Below are 19,348 nucleotides of genomic sequence, written 5' to 3' on the forward strand. Positions count from 1 at the left end.
GTGCATATCGTTGTGGTTTTCATTCACACTTTTGCTTTGATAAATCTATACCCGGAAGTAGTGATGGTCTGCATAAGCGCTCTGTAAACTAATTTGCCTTCTCTTTGTCAAAATCTGACTTCCGTTTCTCATGTTTTGTTCGGGCTTCTGGAATCTGCCATCCCGGCTTTACAGCGAATCAGTTTTCCGCTTTGCCTCACCTAAAGTATTTCGGACAACAGCATTACCCTCATTTTGATCTGGGAGGGGAGGCTCGAGTCCATCGTGTGATTGTTCGTGGAAAACAACGTCTGTTTACCTCGCTAGCTTGCTAGCTGGCTATTGGCAGCCAGCTGAGTTGCATCACCAGCGTCGAACATGTTTCGATTCCTGAATGACGTCGATGACGACCCCTACATGCTGTGAGTCAACACACCAAGATTGCAGTGTAAAAACACCGATTGCATTCAGAGCTTCATTTTGGAGTACATCGCGTGCCTTTCTCGGTCTGCTCGGAGGCAGGTTCCTCGTCCCCTGGCCTAGTCGGTGTGTTGCACCAGACCTGAGTTACTGAGAGCCCTAAAACATCACTTTGCATTCACGATTACTTAAAATTCCACGTACATTGCGAGACAACAGCACGTTGAAAGTGTCTCCCGAAGAACGTGAGTGATCGGTGATGCAACAGCCTTGATTCACAGGTGTTTTTCTACAACAGCGTTGGCACGTCATGCTCATTAAACATAAATCAGGATAAGATACACGATTCTCAAGCGAGAATCGAGTGCAACCCCCTTATATCACTAAAGATCAAGTTCAATCCATATCTCATTTGATGATAGTATGTCAGGCAGTATATAAAATGCAAGAGTCATAATCTGATGTCTGTTCATTATTATTGGTAGCTGAATGGATAAACTTTTTCCATGCTGAGAATAATTACATGCTCTCAGTTTATCTGGTTGTGGTCTTCATTTGCATTATCTAACTAAACAGTTACCATGAGAGTCAATTAATCTGTCGGTTATTTAGTCAATGAATCAGATTTAAAAAAGTGTACGTAAACCTACATTCACCAGAGCATACTAACATTCCATAGCTAAAGCGTTACTTTTGTATTTTAACCAACTACACAATGAAAATGTGATGCCATTCTGCCTCGCAGGGATCCTTTTGCCGCTCACAGGCAGCAGATGAGGAGCATGTTTGGACCGTTCGGCATGGACCCTTTTGCACTAGCGCCACAAATTCAACCGCCTCGTGCGCCACGACGACAGGTAAGGGAACAAAAATGTCTGCGCTATGTTTGTATTTTGAGTTCTTCCGCTTACATTTGCCATGCACTATTTTCCAGGCTGGTGCACTGACCCCATTTGGCATGATGGGAATGGTGAGTGTCTCAAATATCTTAGTCGCTTTATTCTTTCAAGTGAATCAGTAAAAATAGATTATGAAACGGTACCTCACAATTGTTTCGTTGTTTTAAGATGGCTGTGCTCAAGACTTTCACACGCGCCTGACTCATAGTGTTCTCTCTGTTTGCAGGGTGGAGGGTTCATGGACATGTTTGGCATGATGGGGGAAATGATGGAAAACATGGTTATTCTTTTTAAATATTATGACTGTGCTGGGAAGGGGGAAAAACCCCCGATGCTAATTGCAAAAATGCCGCTCAATAAAGCACAAAAAACACCCTGCGGTCAGTTAAAAAAAAAAAAAAGTGATCGGGACACCCTCTCTCCCCCTACTCAAAACGTTGGATTTACCAACCTTGGTAAATAGAGGCATCTTGTAAGTAATAGATTGACTTATTCTTTTCCAGGACAGGTTTTCTGGATCGCCCAACTGCCAGACCTTCTCCTCTTCAACAGTGATCTCCTACTCTTCCACGGACGCCGGGGCACCTACGGTGTACCAGCAAACTCATCAAACAAGACATGGTCCAAGAGGGGTGAGTACAGTACTTTCCTTATAACAAACCCAGTCTTGGCGTCCCACATATATGCAGGGATGTTAAACTTAGGTCATCCTGGGCTAAATCATAGTTAAACCACACCGTAGTGAAAAATTGTAGCAGGTTCCATGGGCCACATTAAATGACCCGGAGAGCCGGATTTGGCCCAAGGGCCTTGAGTTTGACACCAGCACGTCAATGCATCAACCGGTTTGATAAACGTCACACGGCTGGTTGCAGATCCGCGAGACCCGTCAGTCCATGCGAGACAGTGAAAGCGGAGTGGAGCGTCTGGCCATCGGCCACCACATCGGCGAACGCGCACATATCATGGAGCGCTCGCGGAACCGCCGCACGGGAGACCGTGAGGAGCGGCAGGACTTTATAAACCTGGACGAGGGTAAGCCGCAGGAGTGTGGAGAATAGGGCTGAAATGAAACAATGGTTGAAGAAGCGACCCTTTCTGTCCGTCAGCCGAAGCTGAGGCGTTCGACACCGAGTGGAGGACTCAGGCGGGGCGATTCGCTCCCCCCAGCGCCCGGGCGCTGGACTACAGTCGAGACCGACGGGCAGGGGGACAGCAGCTAGCTCTTACCGCGCCACCCAGCTCCACGACCCCGCCGGGACACCGGCACGACTCCCCCCGACACCACCCGCCCCAGTCCCGCCCGCGTTACGACTGGTGAAAGGTACGGTCTTTGCATAACCTTACTTACGGGTTCCTCTCGTGTCCCTAAAACATTCTTGTTTGCTCAAGTCAAAATAGGAACTGGATAACCTACCATCTTTCCCCACAGGAGTCCCACCTAAAACCTTGAGCCGACCGGGGGGAGCGGAGGAATCTCTCCACGGATGCTGTGAACCAAGCTGAGGATCGTTCCAACTTCCTTGTTGATGTTTGAGTCGACCGGACTGTCGATACATAAACACATAACATGCCCTAAACAAACAATTTAAAAACAACAACCCCCCTATCCCTTCGACCCCATCCACACACAGTTGATAGTCTTAGAATGAATCCTCCCTCTGCACACTCCCACCCTTGTATAAAACGCCCTGGCTTCCTCCCCGAGATTTGATGTGTGTGTTTTTGCCCATTAAAAGTGCTCCAAGTATTAAGTGCATCTGCTGTACAGTTCGTTTTATGTTTGTGGAGACACACAAATGTGTCTGTGAAATGAATTGTATACTGTTGACTAAACTAGCTAGATGAAGTTAATAAAACATTGCTAGATAACAGGCTGGGTCTCCTCTATTACATGTTTTTGTTTGCCTTTAAATGTATCCGATTTAGTTGATGATACACATTTGTTCATGAATGTGAAGGGCCCCATGAAAGGTTTTGCCTCCTATTGCTCCCGCGTGGCCGTCGTTCGGACACCCTTCACCAACAGCACGTAACGTCACAGATGGCACTCGCGGCCCAGCCAATGAGAGCCCTCGTCTCCCCCACTGCGCTTGCCTCCCAATGACAACCACCACTATTTTTAAAAGCATGTCGTCCCTTTGGGCATCATCACCCGTCTACCTGTCTTCTCCTTTCCCTTTGTAAGATCACAGTCGACTTTGAAGCATCGACAGGAATGTGAACAGATGCTCGCTTTCTAGCTACACATCATCCTCAAATGTGTGAGGCTGAAATGGAGGCCACACGCACAACGAATGGCAGCCAAGTCAAGCATCCTCGACCCCCTGATCTTCCACTCTATCCCCATCTTTGATACACCATTTCTCCCAAACACACACACTGTGCCACCTCTCGTGACTCATCAGCCCCTCCCCCTCCTCTTACCAGTGTGTGCATAGTACTCGCCCGCCTCCTCGTCTCCCATTTCCCTCCTTCCACTCATCGCCGCCGCGCATCCTTTCGCTTCCTCTGCCGGTTATCAAACAGGCTGCAGGTAAGAATTTCTCCGTTTGCCTCCATCTTCTCCCTCCGTCACGATGGTGACAATTCAGCCATAACGAGTGGATTCACACTTGAGACTGCAGCGTTGCTTTTATGCCAGGCGTTTTCTCCTGCAGGGAATCAGATGTGTCATTGCCAAGAATCTGCTAGCTAAAATCAAAAGCATGAATTTGGTGCAATTTGTTTGGATCTTTGCAGGATGTCCATAGTGAATATTGTTGCCAGGGAGATCCTGGACTCCCGGGGAAACCCAACAGTGGAAGTGGATCTTCATACCAATAAAGGTTATTAGAAATGTATTTGGATGTCCAAGGTTGACTCCTTTTGTAATAATAGCTCTAGAATTATGTATAAGACAAGAGTCAATACGTAAAAAACAACAACAACCTTGAATGAAACCCCCAAACCACATTTAGCTCACCATTTTGTCCCCAATCCAGGTCTGTTCCGGGCCGCTGTGCCGAGCGGTGCCTCCACCGGCATTTACGAGGCTCTGGAACTCCGAGATGGTGACAAAACTCGCTACAAGGGCAAAGGTAGATCGTAAGACACTCCAGAGTAAATAATAACGCTACCCTAATAGCAATGGCGAGAGCAATGGTGTCCATTTTGTACTACATCATGCTGAGAGATGTTTATAATATTTTGGGTTAAGAAGAGAAGGGGAAAAAATTTGTACCATAAGTCACAGAGGACAGATTGATCATAGCATAGCAACATAGCATAGTATAGAATTTCCCAGGACAAGCACATATGACCTCTAAAGCCTCTTTTGAGATAAAATAACCAGTCCACAGTTGCACAAAATGTTCAGACTTTTCGACTGGAAAGCGAAAAATTATCTGAATATGTCTTGCGCTTGTGTCTTAGGCGTAACCAAAGCAGTCGGTCATATTAATGACACGCTTGGACCCGCCCTCATTGAGTCAGTGAGTAGAACTGTAGTAGTACTTTGTTGACGTTTGTCTTCGCCATTTGATGATGATGTTGTGGCCCCTACTGTGTGTTTTAGGGGATCAGCGTGCTGGAGCAAGAGAAACTGGACAATTTGATGATCGAAATGGACGGCACCGACAACAAATGTAGGCTCTTGGTTCTCATTCGTTCAACGTTTAAGTGAATACTCAACGCTTCCGTTGCTTCTTTGCAGCTAAGTTTGGGGCCAACGCTATTCTGGGTGTCTCACTGGCCATATGCAAGGCCGGAGCGGCGGAGAAGGACACGCCCCTCTACCGTCACATCGCCGATCTGGCAGGAAACCAAGACCTGGTTCTCCCAGTACCTGTGAGTCTGGGACTCCAGCTTCCATAACGGCAGCTAGCAACAAAACACCTCGTTGAAATCCCGTCTCTTCACTTTCAGGCCTTTAATGTGATCAACGGAGGGTCTCATGCCGGGAATAGGCTCGCTATGCAGGAGTTTATGGTACTGCCCGTAGGGGCGGAGTCATTCCGCGAGGCCCTGCGGGTGGGGGCGGAGCTGTACCAGACGTTGCGGGGCGTGATCAAGGAGAAATACGGTCAAGATGCCACCAACGTGGGTGACGAGGGTGGATTCGCACCCAACATCCAGGAGAACAGTGAAGGTGAGAAGGCAGAAAGATCAAAAAAACTATTTGAATTCAGGTTTTAGTTCTGTCAAACAACTCAAAGTAAAACTACTCACCATTAAGACTTTCCTTTGATTTTTGAAGCATCCGAATTATGACATTTATGGTGGATTTGTCTTTAGAGGCATCGCTACGAAGAACCAAAAAAAAAATCCCATTGATAAAGACTAACCCTAACCAATACAGTGTTCAATATAGTGGGATCGAGATAACCCTTCCATGAAGAGCAAAAATCCTTGATTAATTGGAGCCCCTCCCAAAAGGGTTATATACAGTAGTAACTGCCCATAGATGCCACAAGAGGGCAGCAAAGCAATTCTCGAAGTTCCTCAACCCACTTCAACCAAGGGGGCGCCTAAGCAATACTTTTAGATTAGTCATGGCACAAAACCAGAACAAAGCCTAAGAAAAAGTCATGTTTCATCATCCATCCATCCATCCATTTTCTGAACCGCTTAGTCCCCACGGGGGTCGCGGGCGTGCTGGAGCCTATCCCAGCCGTCATCGGGCAGTAGGCGGGGGACACCCTGAACTGGTTGCCAGCCAATCACAGGGCACACAGAGACAGACAACCAATCGCACTCACACTCACACCTAGGGACAATTTGGAGTCTTCAATCGGCCTACCAAGCATGTTTTTGGAATGTGGGAGGAAACCGGAGTGCCCGGAGAAAACCCACGCGGGCCCGGGGAGAACATGCAAACTCCACTCAGGGAGGGCCGGAGGTGGAATCGAACCCGCACCCTCCTAACTGTGAGGCGGACGTGCTACCCAGTGCGCCACCGAGCCGCCACATGGATGGATGTTTCATCATATCTTCCCTTAAAATGTTGGTTATACTTCAAATTGTCCCACTTGTTGGTTCAACTGCATGTAAAGATTTTTATTGATAACAACTTGACCTGACCTTCCTGCAGCATTGGAGCTGATCAAGACAGCCATCGAGAAGGCAGGCTTCACTGACAAAGTGGTCATCGGCATGGACGTGGCTGCCTCCGAATTTTTCATGGAGGGCAAGTACGACCTGGACTTCAAATCCCCGCCCAACGCCGCGCGCAACATCAGCGGCGAGGAGCTCGCTGCCATCTACCAAGGCTTCATCAACAACTACCCAGGTCCGTGGCTTCTGGTACTCCCTCATTACGTGGCTCATCCTCATCCTCGGCCAGCCACGGTCTCGTTTCCTCTGTCACCTTGGAGACAAAAAAAAAGGAAGCACAACTAAGCTTGTTGCCTCGTCAAGCCTCCACAATTAGTCCTGTTAAAGAGCTTTTAATTACATGCTGCGGTGCTCATTTGGCAGGCGAGGATGTGGCTCTTTGGCCTCGTAATGGCGTGTGCAACCGCGTGGAACGCCACGGTGTAAATGACTCGTAGAGCGCTCAGCCTCAAGGTATGCAATGAGCTGCTTTCCCCGCAGTTGTTTCCATCGAAGACCCCTTCGACCAGGATGACTGGCCAGCTTGGACTCAGTTCACTGCCTCGGTGGGAATTCAGGTATAAGACACTCAAAGACAGGATTTAATATCAAATAAAGTTCAACTGTTCTACGTAGGCCTTTATGTTCATCCCATAGCAGAGACATTTGAACAAGGCTATCTAGTATATTTCTTATACCTACAGGTGGTTGGGGATGATCTGACCGTCACCAACCCACGTCGGATCCAACGTGCCGTGGACGACAAGGCCTGCAACTGCTTGCTGCTTAAAGTCAACCAGATCGGCTCTATTACGGAGGCCATCAAGGCGTGAGTTGATCCTACGCTTGGCACGCAACTCTCAGGCGTGCATGTGCTGGACGCCATCTTGTTCTCTTTCAGTTGTAAGCTAGCTCAGGAGAACGGCTGGGGCGTGATGGTGAGCCATCGCTCGGGTGAGACCGAGGACACCTTCATAGCGGACCTGGTGGTGGGTCTCTGCACTGGACAGGTGAGAAGCATCACAAATCATCAAGTACAGCTGTGTAATAATAACAATATGATAGGCATACATTCTTTATCCTCCGTGAAGAACAAATATTATTACTGGGGCTTTATAATCTGATTTACACTGTTTTAAGTATCGGGAATTTGTCGTGAGTTTCTCAAAGGGCATGTGTTTTTCCAGCTGTGACTTTGCAGTTGTTTTCCCGGGCATAGGAGACAATGTATAGTGACTTCAACTTTCACTAAAACACTATTCGATTGTAATTAATAAATAATACATTTCTGTCTCTTCTCAGATTAAAACCGGAGCCCCCTGTCGCTCAGAACGTTTGGCCAAGTACAATCAGCTCATGAGGTGCGTATCCAAATTGTCATTGATGGAACGTAACAAATTGTCTCTAATGTGTGCATTTGTTGTCCATGCTTTGCCTGCCCTCCATCACCTTCAGGATTGAGGAAGAGTTGGGTGAGCAGGCTCGCTTTGCCGGACACAACTTTCGCAATCCCAGCGCACTCTGAGCACCCGGCGCTGACGTCGGCAATCGTTGCGAGAAATGCTCTGTTGCGCAACATTGATCCCGGGCTTTGCCATTATGTGGCTGAATTTGATGCGAGCATCCCCCTGCACTGACCTCCCGTCACTAAGTTCTGTCAACTGTGGATGATTTTTGTCCTTTAGTGTGTTTTTGTCATCTTCCCTGACTTTCCTACCGTGAATGCGAAGCAGCTTTAAACAAAGTTATGTTTGTGACTAATTGTGGCAAATAAGTAAGATGGGTACATGGTGAGTCCATCTTCACATCTCTATAGTTTTTTGTTGTTTTAATGTAAATGTACATTGACCTCCTGCAAATACTGAGTCAGTGCAACTGCTTTATCCAGCAGGCTTTACAAATATTTTTGTCCCTTTCTTGTAGCGAATTAAGGTTACCAAAATATGAGAAACAGTTGTTGCTATGTCACTGTGCCCTTGTACATCACCGCAGCCTACAACCGCAACATAAAGCAGATGATTCAACTACTTGTGTGTATTATCACAGATATCCAGAATAAAATGTTCACAAAGGCAAACTACTTTCACTCATTTTTGTAAAATAAATATTTCTTTATTGTAAAAAAGTTTATCTGTATAACACTATGACTTCTTTTTTTTTTTTAATTCCAACTGTCAAGTAATGCTGCAATTTTATCATCTAAAGTTACTTACAGTAAATCTTGCAGCCTCTGGCGTTCAATTCCCTGTTGTGGTTTTGCGGCTTTCGGCTTGGGCCCTCATAATGTGTCACGTTAATCTGAAAAGACACAAAAAAACATACTGTCAAAGTGTATGTGTACTTTTGTCATGGCACTGAGCACTTTTGTATTGGATCTCATTGTCTCCATGCAGCTGTACCTAATATTTTGGCCGACAACCGGAGACGTCACTTGCAATTTCACAAAGCGAACCGCAGGAGGAGCCCGAGTGCTCTGCTTTGTGAAACGTGCGCGCGTGCGCGTCTGTGGCTGTTGGCTGCTCTGTGACCACGACGACTGTTGTGAGGGTGGGGAGGGGGATTTGGGAGCTTATAGAGCCACGCAGGCGCACTGGGCACAGTCTCCGGCCGGGTTGCTATGGTTACCACACAATAGGAGACGGGACAGGGGGCTGCGTGAAGGAGAGAGAGGGAGAGGGAGGAGAAAGAGGAGGTCTGCAGAGCCGCTTGGCTGGACACAAGCTTCACCCAGACAGACAGCTGCAGGACAGACGACCATGAACAAAAATCATAGGGGAAATAAACAAACAATCACTATTTTATTGCTTGCAAACCAAATATAAATATTTAGTCGAGTGTTAAGGTGACTGCCCCCTCTTTCTGCTCTTTTACGTCTCCCCCTTTCTTCCCACTCTCCTTATTCAAATCACGCCTTCCTTTCTCTTCTTTTCTCATTACTCTCTCCATTGCCTCGCAAAGAGTCAGGCAGCGGTATATAAAAATCTATATAAAAAGTCGTCTTGGAGGAAGAGGGGGGTAGGTGGGGACGAGGAGGGGGGCCAAGGCAAAAAAAAAAAAAAGGGGGTGGGGGAAGAGGCGAGCGCACATACGCATCAATTTGTACAGTTCAGTTTTTTCCACGCCGCGACGAAGAAGATTTCAGCCGCATTGTTGCTATTGCCCGGTTGCTGCTGCTGCTTTGTGTGTGCGCGCGTGTGTGTGTATATGTGTGTGTGCAACATGAGGCGGCGCGCGTTGCGAGAAAAGACGACAAAAAGGAGGGCGAGGAAGGAAAAAGGGGGAGTGAGAGCAGCGGCGGCAGCAGCACGCATCGCTGGATATTAAAGGTAAGCACAATTAAGGGGAGGGGAGGTAGTGGGGGGCATGGGGGTGCAATATAATGCATGCTTATGCTGTGTGTTTTGGAATCTTCACCACCATCATTCCCCCCCCCCCCCCCACCCATCGTTTTTTTTTTTTTCATTGTGCCTTATTGTCACCCCAGTGCTGCGTTCAAGATGACGGCCACATTCCTCCAAAGCAAAGCAAAGCAACAAAAAAAAAAAAAAAAAAAAAGAGAGAGAGAAAGAAGAGGGGTAGCCGGTGCTAGATGCAATCATTCCGCCATTCCCTTTCCTCTCATCCATGCATGAGGTGCTCCTAGCGTCTGCACGGAGCTGCCTTTGCACGCATGTGTATCAATTACACTGCAGTGGGCTCATTACTGTTTTTTTTTTTTTTGCAAGTTCATGACCAGTGTGACCAATGTCAGTGCAGCCAGCTGCCACCTGTATCATGCATCTGTCCTTATTAGTGTAAAGTGGGGCCATAAACACGTGTGTATGCGCCCCATCTTTTTGGATTGTGTGGCTCTCATCGACTTAGTCACTGCAGCATGCACTAATAATTAATGCACAGTCATGTGTAGCGCTGCCGCCGCTGCGGACGGTGTTTGTACACACGCACGCCTGCTAAAAATGACAGTTTCCCCATCTGGCAGGGCACACTATTTATATCCCTCATTCAAAACACATCGGCCGTATTTCACCGTGGCATGAATGAATGGATCCGGCCATCTTTTTTTTGCTCACATTCTTGCAGCGAGAAATGAGCATGCGATGCTTGCCAGTCATAACCAGGTCATGTGGGTTAACCACAAGTGGCTGAGGGTTAGGGATGTGGTGGTGAAATAGACAGTGGGGCGCTAAGGGGGAGTGGCTTCCAGTTGCCGGACAGGGTGACCAAAGCGCATGCACGTCTAATATCAAGTGGCCAAAAAAAGAGAGCCGTCAATGTGTGCCAGTAGGTTTTTTGGCCGCAGCGTGACTGTTTGGAGCAGCGGTGAAAAGCAGCGGCGTTGGTGTGGAGTGAGACATGCTGGGAATTCAAACAAGGCTTTTGCAGTTGTAAATTACATGTTTCAACACAATGCCGCAAGTTCTACTTTGCACGAATGGTGTGCAATTCTATTTTGCGAATGACCACGACATCCCTTTGTGATTCTATATATGTTTCATGTCTTCAAAATCATACATTTGAGCCCAAAGACTCAATAAGGCCTTCTTTGTTTACCATCCTTTTCAGCTTTCCCCGTGGACCTATCACTTGAGAGAGTAAGCAACTGCAGAATCAACCTATTCAGTCCAAATAATGGCTTGTGTCGTAAAATGGACGCTGTAAGGAAGAAATCATGAAAACACGGACGCACAAAGAATCGGTATGCACGAGGCACAGGCAAATATTTACTTAACGAGTTCAGTATTTGAGTACTGGCCTTGGCTAGACCCTGTTTCAACACCTTGTCCTGGCCTTGCAGGTGCCCATGCGCAGTGGGCGGCGGCGGGGAGCGAGCGAGGAGCGAAGGGGTCGACGCCCGCATGCGAGCCCAACCCGGCCCGAGCGCAACGATAGACAAACGGTACGCAGCCTCTTTGTTTTCAAGTTCATGTCGTGTACAGACTGATTGGTCTTGTTCTATCGTGTATTTAGACTTTGGACGAGTGCGATGAAGCAAGTTTGATGTATAGGCATCGGTGTGTGCATGAAAGAGGTCAGAACGTATAACGGAAGAATTCAAAGTATTGTATCGTTGTAGCCAAGAGGTGGCGGTGAGGAACTGGCCGGGAATCGCTTCAGTCGCAGATCACAAGGCCATGATTCATCAGAGAGCGAGGGGGAGGAACTCGTGTCTCCTGCAAAAAGGCAGAAAGTTCAGGTTTGTCTTACATTTCATCAGCCTGTTTTATAAAGCTGGAAATAATTCATGTGCCTGACCAACGGGGAGTTATTTTTGCCATGAAGAAATATGCTCTGGCAATAGATCCTTTCACAACACAGATTTTTTTTTTACTTGATCCACAATTGATCTTTTCTTGTCAGGATTCGGCAGCCACCCCAAACCCTCCAACATCAACACACGCCGCTGACATCTTGGCTCCCTCGGCTGTCCCGCCTCCTACCTCTGCGGCCAGCCAATCCCGTGAGAGTGACAATGAGGACGGCCAATCCCAGGGCAGCCGGAGTTCAGTTGTCGGGAGTCTGGCCAATAGCAGCAGCAGTTTGAGCAGCGGGCGGGACATCGACCAGGACAATCGTTCCTCATCCCCGAGTCTCTCCGCTTCCCCCCTGGGTAGCCTCGACTCTGATTCCGAGGGCCCAGACTCACCAAAGCAAGGAGAGAGGGAACGGGAGAAAAACAAAGATGGAGGAGCAGGAAGCATGTCCGCAGAGGACAGAAGGGCAATACGGGAGCGGAGAGGGGAGGATCCCTGCGGAGACGAACAAAAGACGGATACAGATGCACGAATTGAGGACTGTACACTTAAGCCTATCCATCCTTGCCCCTCCTCTGGTCTCAATTCCTCAGTTCGTGGCGCTAGAGATTCTTCAAATGACAGCAACGGTGGGAGGAAGTCGTATTTCTCCCTGGACTCCAAACTCATGTCTAAAGTGGAGTACGGTGGACCAACAGGCACCGATGCGGTGCCGAGTGGCAACAGAGTCAATTCCAAAGCCAACACACAATGTGTGACAAAGACATCTGCCGCAGGTGGAGATTTTTCCCATAACAGCCCCGGCATTCCACACTCTTTGCCCCCACCTCTTCCTCCTCCACCTGCTCTAAAACCACTGGAGCTTGGGGGACAAAACCTTCCCCCCGAGGTTAAAATAGAAAGAGACAAAATGGAAAAGGCAGAAAAGCACCTGGACAAGGCCCAGTCCACGCCTCCTTCTCTGCTGCAGACTGGGCCTCAGCCACAATCTCAATCACAACCCCAAACCAACACCCACCCCCATCATTACAGCTCCCCCAGCTGGCAGGGTGGCACAGCAACCGGTTGCCAGGGGAGTTGGGGCTACACCCGTTACCCTGGCAACCATCACCCACACCAGCATCAGCCCCCAGTGCAGCAACAGCAACTTCCCTCAGTTTACAACCCTCCTTCCTCTCGACACTCCTCCTCTCACTCCTCTTACCTCCCCCATCCACATCCTCACCCCCACAGGGAGTACCTTAACAGGTATGCCGGAGGGGGAGGGGACAGAGAGAGGGCGGCTGCGGGAGACAGGGAGAGGGGAGTGAGAGGTGAGTGTGTATCGAGGGAGCTTAACAGGGAGTTTTCTGCTCCCATGGGTAACAACAGAGACACTAATAGTGGGGGTAATGGTAGTGGCCCAAATAGCATCCAAGGCAGGGAGTTTTCGGGTATGTCCGTGGGTCAGAACCGGGAGTTCCAAGGCTCTGGAAGAGATGGAGCTTCTAACATTGGTCCTGATAGAAAAGACTTTGTTCCATCTTTCCGTGACAGAGAGCAAGACAGAGAACGTGATGCAGGAAGAGAGTTTTCCATGCCAAACCAAAACCAGAACAGAGACTTTGGCCCCAACGGAGCTGGAGGGGGTCATTCCAGAGAAAAAGACAGAGGCAGATGGGGTGAGTTTGGAAACCAAACAAGAGAAGTTGGAGGAACCTGTAACCCAAATAACAACTCAATCTCTCAAGGAAACCATCCAAGTTCAAATAGTGGACTACCCGTGAACCCCATTCTCAGCCGAGACCCACCGGCATCACCCCAAAACACCAATAACCACCCATCTCATTCTTCCCTGCCCCCACACTCGCACCCCACAAACTTAGCCAGTCGGGAGTTTCCTCCTACCATGGAACAGGCACAAACCCCTTCCTCTACCGCTGACCCTTTTCACAGAGAGTATCCTCCCACTGGTGGGAAAGACTTCAATGCAGGGAGACCTCCCTCCGCTGGAACTAATAGAGATTATCTCAGCCCACCTGGCGTTACTTCTAATCTGGTAAGAGAGTTTTCAGGGCCTGGTGGGATCCAAAATCCTCACCCTCCCCATCCCCACTACCAGTCTGGACCAAGAGACAGAGAGAGGGACTCAAACTTGCGAGAGTCTACACTATACCAAAGCCGTGGAGGTCCAAATCAATCTCCTGCTCTCTCTCCATCCTCCTCAACCAGTCACGGACACCCTTCAAATGCTACCTATCCCCCTCCACCACAACCTCCTTTACCCCCATCCCAGTCTTCTCATGCCCAGCAACTCCCACCAGGTATGGCACCCAATGTTCGCCCCCCACTCTACCAGTCATCTTCCCAGACTCCTCCGACACATGTATCTCCACTACCAAGCCCATCTACTAATCAGATGGCAGGATTCTCATCTTTTCCCCCTGGATCCACCTCCACACCCAACATGCCATTTTCAGGGCCTGGCGTTTCATCTAGCTGTTCACCCGGATGCCGCCCTTCCTCTTTACATGGCACCTTGAACAGCCATCCAAGCTTCAGTGGCACATACCACTCCAACGGAAGCAGCGGCAATAGCCTGGCTAACAGCAATAGCAACAGTGGCACACCCACTAACAGCAATACCAACTCCCAATCGCCTCAGAATGTCTCTAAGGGGCCTCCGCTGCTCACTAATAGCGTTACAACACCTGCTCCCAGCTTAACGCAACCCGGTGGAGACGGCCATCCAGATTCTGGTTCACCCCCAGCACCTGTCATTAAAGAGGAACCACTAGAAGAAAGGGAAGAGAGTGAAAGTCCACCACCAGTGTTAAGAAGTCCATCTCCTGAACCTAAGCCTGTAGACATTCCCATCCACGCTAGTCAGTCAGCAAGGTAATGTCAGAGACTGAATTCATGTTTATCTGGGTTTCCTTTTATTATTTGTCCCCCAGATCACAATGATTGCCGGTATTGACTTCTGGTGGTGAAAATAATGAAGTGCTGCATCACTGTGTCACTTGTCCAGGTTTCACAAAGTCCTTGACCGTGGTAGCGGCAACTCCTGTGCCCGCAGCGATGTCCTCTTTGTTCCATTGGACGGATCCAAATTATGGAAGAAGAGGAATGAGGTGATAGAAAGAGCTCGGAGGGAGGTTGAGCAACGTGCCAGAGACATAAGAGAAAAAGAGAGAGAGCGAGAAAGGGAGCGAGAAAGGGAGCTGGATCGCCATCTACAGGTAAGCTTGTAAACCTCATATGTCTAGTAGATTCAAGGGATTCACAAATGCATTTTGTTTTCTTTACAGCAACAAAAAGATGCCAATGCAGCAGCCCGTCAGGGATCTTCCCTGTTCTTTCCCCCTTCGCCCTCCATCATCCTCGATCCTTCGTCGTCTTCCTCCTGCCCGGGAAACCCGTCTGGCCACCCTTCACATCACGTTCAGCATCATCCCTCGCATCCACATGCACACCTTCCTCCGGCACACCACCTCCATCCCAGCCTCTCTCACACTATCCCCCACTCTCTTCTGCTTCCATCCATGGCTGGAGCATCAGCAGTAGTTGGGGGCCCTCAGGGTGCTCTGGGAATTGGTATAGGCGGTCCTTATCTTGGTCCTGATACCCCAGCTCTAAGAACCCTTAGCGAGTATGCTCGCCCTCATGCAATGTCTCCCCTCGGGGCAGCAAGTCGAGCCCAAGCACACCACGCTCAAATTCATCATGGTCATCCTCACGTCCATCCCTCGTTCTTTCTTCCCCAATTCCAAAATCATGCAATCGGCCATCCACATCACCTACCTACTGATGCAGCAACAGCTGCGGCCATCTTGGGCTTCCTGTATGGTGGCAGCCTGGAAGGGAACCCAGGTATCGGGGGCCACCCTGGGGTAGGAGGGGGACCGGTTCCAGGTGGGATTGGGTCTTCAGGGTTAGGAGGAGTTGGCTTTCCTCATGCGGTCGCTGCTCACCGGGATCGCATGAAGCCGGGATTTGAGTTTAAGAGTGATGAACGGGTCTACCCGCCGGGGTCCATTCACGATCCTGCAGCTCTTGCCCTTGCTCACTCTCATTCCCACGCCAATGCCCATACCCATGCACATGCACATGCCCACTCCTTGCTCCTTGGGGGAGGTGGAGCAGGAGCTAATGAGGTGTCACTCTATTGCACACCCCCTCCAGCCCCAACCGGCCCACCGCACCTCCAAAACCCGCCACTGGCCCCGGTAACTCGCCCTCCAAATCCTTCGGCCCCGCAGTCAATGCCCAATCCACCTCCTTCATCGCTCCTACCACCTTCGCACCCTTCTCACCCTTCATCTGCACCACCCCTTGCTGCCCCACCTTCCGCACCCCCTGTTGCACCTCCAGTGGCTCCCCCTCCTCCACCCGCTCCGCCAACCTCCAGCGCCACCTCAATTCATCACCCAGTCCCCAATTCTTCTTTTCCTACTTCCCTGTCCTCTCATCAGCCGTCAGCCCCAGCCAGTTCCGAGTCTTACCCACCTCCCGCTCGGTCTCCGGCTTCCTTCGAGCGGGACCGCAGCGGAGAACGGGAGCGGGAAAGGGAGCGAGAAAGGGAACGGGACAGGACGGCATTGCCAGCCTTTGCGGAAAGGGAGCGTGAGAGAGAGCGAGAGAGGGAAAGGGGAGGAAGCGGAGGGGGAGGAGCAGGAGCAGGAGGAGGCAACGCCAATGGAGGCGCAACAGGTGGAGGAAGCGGAGGAGAAAATGCGGGTCGTGTCCAGATGCTGAATGTGACGCCCCACCATCACCAGCATTCACACATCCACTCGCACCTTCACCTGCACCAACAAGACACAGGTACCCACTGCTACTAACTATGCTACCTTGTTTGACTTTATATAACCTCCATTTTCAATGTTTGCTGTTTCTTTGGCTCCTATTAAATATCTCCTTTATTTCCTATTACATCATTGGCATCTAGCGGCGGGCGGGGTTCACCCCCTGATGGACCCGCTGGCGTCAGGGTCTCCTTTGGCGCGGCTTCCTTACCCAGGAGCGACAATAGGCACCCCCATCCTGGCTCACCCCCTCACTGACAGCGAGGTGCTTCGCCAACAGCTGTTTGGTGAGGAGAAGACTCCTCGTCCATGTACTCGCTCACTTTTTTACTCTCAAAACAACCCTCAAAGTTTATCGAGAATATTTTGGCGGGGATACTGATGCTTTCACTTCTCGGGGACACTTCTCCCAGGTGCTCCTTTCCGTGACATGCCCCAACCATCCTCCCTCACTGGTCCAATGTCGGCAGCCCATCAGCTCCAGGCCATGCAGCAGGCCCAGAGCGCAGAGCTGCAGATCCAGAGACTGGCCCTGGAACAGCAGTGGATTCATCACCATCACCACCACTCCCTCACCCAGGACGAGTACTACAGGTATGCTGTTTGTGTCTATGCACAAACTAAGGTCTGACACCAGTTTCCACAAGACCTGACGTGATCCAAACCAAATCCAAAGAGAACTGTATACAGTAATCCCTCATTTATCACGGATAATTGGTTCCAAAAACCACCCGCGATAAGTGAAATCCGCGAAGTACGGTCACCAACAAGAAGTATTGAGAAGGCTAATGAGTTAGCGGACAGATGCTAATTCGCAATCGTGCTAACACGTGAAAACAGACTTCTAAAGGAATGTAAACGAACATTTGGAGCAATACTACATTGTCCTAAAGGTTAGACATGTTTCCTCAATTTAGAAGTTTTATTTTGACTTTTAAATGTTTTTTTAATTTGGAAAAAAAATCTGCAACGTAGTGAAGCCGCGATAAATGAAACGCGAAGTAGCGAGGGATTACTGTACCTCAATCAAAGATGACAACTCAAGACACGCCAAGTTGATGCTATTGCACTCCAACCCTATAGGTGGCGGTACTTTCCCTTACAGAATAGCTTGAAATAGCTCCTTACGTAATCTATTTTAACAGGATGTTGCTAATAGGGGGCCATTGGCATACGCTGGTATTGGCATCCAATTGTTCTGAGGATAAAAACACCATGTAATCGACTAGTTTGTGCAGCAGCTTGCAATATATTGTCACATAGCTTAAAAACAGACGCTTCGTAGCATGGTATTTAGTGGTTTCATTGTAGCATGTAAAAGTCTCAACTTATTTCTCCTTTAACCTTTCAGTCACCTGAAGAAAGAGAGTGACAAGACCCTGTGAGGGAGGAGCCAAGAAGGAGTGGCGCAGAGGAGAGGAGAAAAAAAAAACTAAGGAAGATAAAAGCACTAAAAACTATGACGAGACAAAGTTGGACAGGGGAATTTACAAACCGCCGAATACACCCTGTTGAAGTTCCAGACTCTTTTTCTGCATTGTGTTCTTGAACTTCAGCCCTGTTTTGTATTGTGCTCTGTACAGTGGATTAGATGGGGGCGGCGATAGTATGAGTAATGTGTAAAATACTTGATGCCGGACGGAATGTGTACATGAGTCTTTTTAATGTCATTGCATGTAGATTTAGAGCTCACTCAGATCTGGTGGAACTTTTGGTTCTTCATTTTAGTAAAAAAAAGAAAAAAAACACCCTCATTTGTACCTGAGGGTTCTATATGCATGAGACCAGTCGTTTCTCTTCTATTCTGTTTACAACAGTATTGTTATTATTATTATGTCGTCTGTTTGTTGATAATGATATAATTATATATACACACAGTACATATTATTTGTATTATTTTTTTACATTTTCATGGTATGACTGTCAGTCTTTATTTTTATTTTAAATGGAACTTGTGAAACAAGATGAGAACGAAAGCAAAAAAACAAATCTGGAAATAAATGATCTCTTTTTTGCTACGTTTTTACTTGTGCACCACGTGTGTCCGTCCCCATGCACTTCTTTACCTTGAGTGTATTCGCCCCCGTCTTTGTTTTATTCTATTCGAGTCCCTCATGCACAAAGCATATCAAATTCCTCGTGTGGCTCCCCCTCCCCCTTTTGGAGTTCCTCTGTCAAACCCCTCCTCTCTCTACTCTTGGCGAGTGTGGCTAATAGGAGACACATGGGATGAGTGTGAAGCATGGGAGTTGAGTTGCTCCATTGAAAAGCAGCCGCCCTGTAGAGCTGGCATTCCATAGTAAAAAAAAAAAAAAAAAAAAGGGGAGAAAGAAAAGAGGGGGGAAATGGAGGAGAGAGGTGGGGGAGCTGCGAGAGCGTGATTTACGAACTGTGCTGAAGGGCTCGGCGCGCTGATGGGTTTTCTCGCTACGTCCGTCCAGAGGAACCTCCTTCAAAACGGACACGGATCGCCGAGCGAGGCCTTTAGACGCTGCGGGGATCTCCGGCGGAGCAAACTACAATTTTCAATCTCTTCTTTTTGTGATCATGATATACGTACTCTGCCCGTTGTCTGCTAAGCTTAAAAGGCCTGAAAAATGCAATCAAATCTACAATGATGATGGATAGGCTCAGCTCACACACAGATACGACATGTAGGACGTACTGTTGGTTCCCAGCTAGCGTGTCATTAAAAGTCACCTTGACAAAGTGTGTCAAGGTAATGTATAAGAATCTGATTGTGCTCCATGAGATGACGTCACATCTGCCAGTGATATTCTTAGCGCTTTGTGAGGGAGGCTTAAGGACGTTGTGAAAGGTGAGCTGGGAAGATGAGCAGACTGTGAAAGACTGTTGGACTAAATTAAACGAAATCATAAGTAGGTGTTGTTTTGGCATTAAAGAAAATATTTCGATAATAATAATAATATTGATTCCT

General features: G+C 48.6%; 3 protein-coding genes across 7 annotated transcripts; all 3 read left to right on the forward strand.

Annotated features, from left to right (window-relative positions):
- The first annotated feature begins 74 nt into the window (after positions 1 to 74).
- Positions 75 to 3,172, forward strand: mlf2 (myeloid leukemia factor 2). 2 transcript variants are annotated; one of them, XM_049731795.2, is made up of 8 exons: positions 75 to 401; positions 1,145 to 1,256; positions 1,334 to 1,369; positions 1,525 to 1,578; positions 1,802 to 1,930; positions 2,174 to 2,333; positions 2,408 to 2,622; positions 2,731 to 3,172. In XM_049731795.2, the coding sequence occupies exons 1-7, from the start codon at positions 358 to 360 to the stop codon at positions 2,617 to 2,619; spliced, it is 747 nt and encodes a 248-aa protein (XP_049587752.1). In that variant the 5' UTR covers positions 75 to 357; the 3' UTR covers positions 2,620 to 2,622; positions 2,731 to 3,172. The 2 variants fall into 2 exon arrangements, with proteins under 2 accessions (XP_049587752.1, XP_049587753.1); XM_049731796.2 differs by lacking the exon at positions 75 to 401 and adding an exon at positions 510 to 880.
- Positions 3,173 to 3,612: 440 nt separating this feature from the next.
- LOC125975733 (gamma-enolase) lies at positions 3,613 to 8,448 on the forward strand. The gene is made up of 13 exons (XM_049731690.2): positions 3,613 to 3,834; positions 4,041 to 4,126; positions 4,283 to 4,378; positions 4,713 to 4,771; positions 4,855 to 4,924; positions 4,993 to 5,126; positions 5,205 to 5,427; positions 6,370 to 6,567; positions 6,873 to 6,949; positions 7,076 to 7,200; positions 7,273 to 7,381; positions 7,674 to 7,732; positions 7,827 to 8,448. The coding sequence occupies exons 2-13, from the start codon at positions 4,042 to 4,044 to the stop codon at positions 7,894 to 7,896; spliced, it is 1,305 nt and encodes a 434-aa protein (XP_049587647.1). The 5' UTR covers positions 3,613 to 3,834; position 4,041; the 3' UTR covers positions 7,897 to 8,448.
- A 971-nt stretch (positions 8,449 to 9,419) lies between these two features.
- Positions 9,420 to 18,432, forward strand: atn1 (atrophin 1). 4 transcript variants are annotated; one of them, XM_049731406.1, is made up of 10 exons: positions 9,421 to 9,697; positions 10,935 to 11,067; positions 11,167 to 11,268; positions 11,446 to 11,565; positions 11,730 to 14,500; positions 14,634 to 14,844; positions 14,914 to 16,429; positions 16,554 to 16,721; positions 16,824 to 17,004; positions 17,762 to 18,432. In XM_049731406.1, exons 2-10 carry the CDS (start codon positions 11,041 to 11,043, stop codon positions 17,793 to 17,795), a joined length of 5,130 nt encoding a protein of 1,709 aa, XP_049587363.1. In that variant the 5' UTR covers positions 9,421 to 9,697; positions 10,935 to 11,040; the 3' UTR covers positions 17,796 to 18,432. The 4 variants fall into 4 exon arrangements, 3 of the variants coding, with proteins under 3 accessions (XP_049587365.1, XP_049587363.1, XP_049587364.1); XM_049731407.1 differs by having other exon boundaries at positions 16,554 to 16,697; XR_007483990.1 differs by lacking the exon at positions 17,762 to 18,432 and having other exon boundaries at positions 9,420 to 9,697; positions 16,541 to 16,721; positions 16,824 to 16,974.
- Positions 18,433 to 19,348: the final 916 nt, after the last annotated feature.

This window comes from Syngnathus scovelli, chromosome 9 (assembly GCF_024217435.2).
Source record: "Syngnathus scovelli strain Florida chromosome 9, RoL_Ssco_1.2, whole genome shotgun sequence".
In the NCBI taxonomy this organism is placed as follows: Eukaryota; Metazoa; Chordata; class Actinopteri; order Syngnathiformes; family Syngnathidae; genus Syngnathus; species Syngnathus scovelli.

Excerpts from the sequence above, each read along its gene's own strand:
- mlf2 (XM_049731795.2), top strand. The coding sequence starts at position 358 with ATGTTTCGATTCCTGAATGACGTCGATGACGACCCCTACATGCT. Across the intron at positions 1,370-1,524 it reads CATTTGGCATGATGGGAATG|GGTGGAGGGTTCATGGACAT; the intron begins GTGAGTGTCTCA and ends CTCTGTTTGCAG. Across the intron at positions 2,334-2,407 it reads CTTTATAAACCTGGACGAGG|CCGAAGCTGAGGCGTTCGAC; the intron begins GTAAGCCGCAGG and ends TCTGTCCGTCAG.
- LOC125975733 (XM_049731690.2), top strand. The coding sequence starts at position 4,042 with ATGTCCATAGTGAATATTGTTGCCAGGGAGATCCTGGACTCCCGGGGA. Across the intron at positions 4,772-4,854 it reads GACCCGCCCTCATTGAGTCA|GGGATCAGCGTGCTGGAGCA; the intron begins GTGAGTAGAACT and ends TGTGTGTTTTAG. Across the intron at positions 7,382-7,673 it reads TGGGTCTCTGCACTGGACAG|ATTAAAACCGGAGCCCCCTG; the intron begins GTGAGAAGCATC and ends GTCTCTTCTCAG.
- atn1 (XM_049731406.1), top strand. The coding sequence starts at position 11,041 with ATGAAAACACGGACGCACAAAGAATCG. Across the intron at positions 11,566-11,729 it reads CAAAAAGGCAGAAAGTTCAG|GATTCGGCAGCCACCCCAAA; the intron begins GTTTGTCTTACA and ends TTTTCTTGTCAG. Across the intron at positions 16,722-16,823 it reads GGAGAAGACTCCTCGTCCAT|GTGCTCCTTTCCGTGACATG; the intron begins GTACTCGCTCAC and ends CACTTCTCCCAG.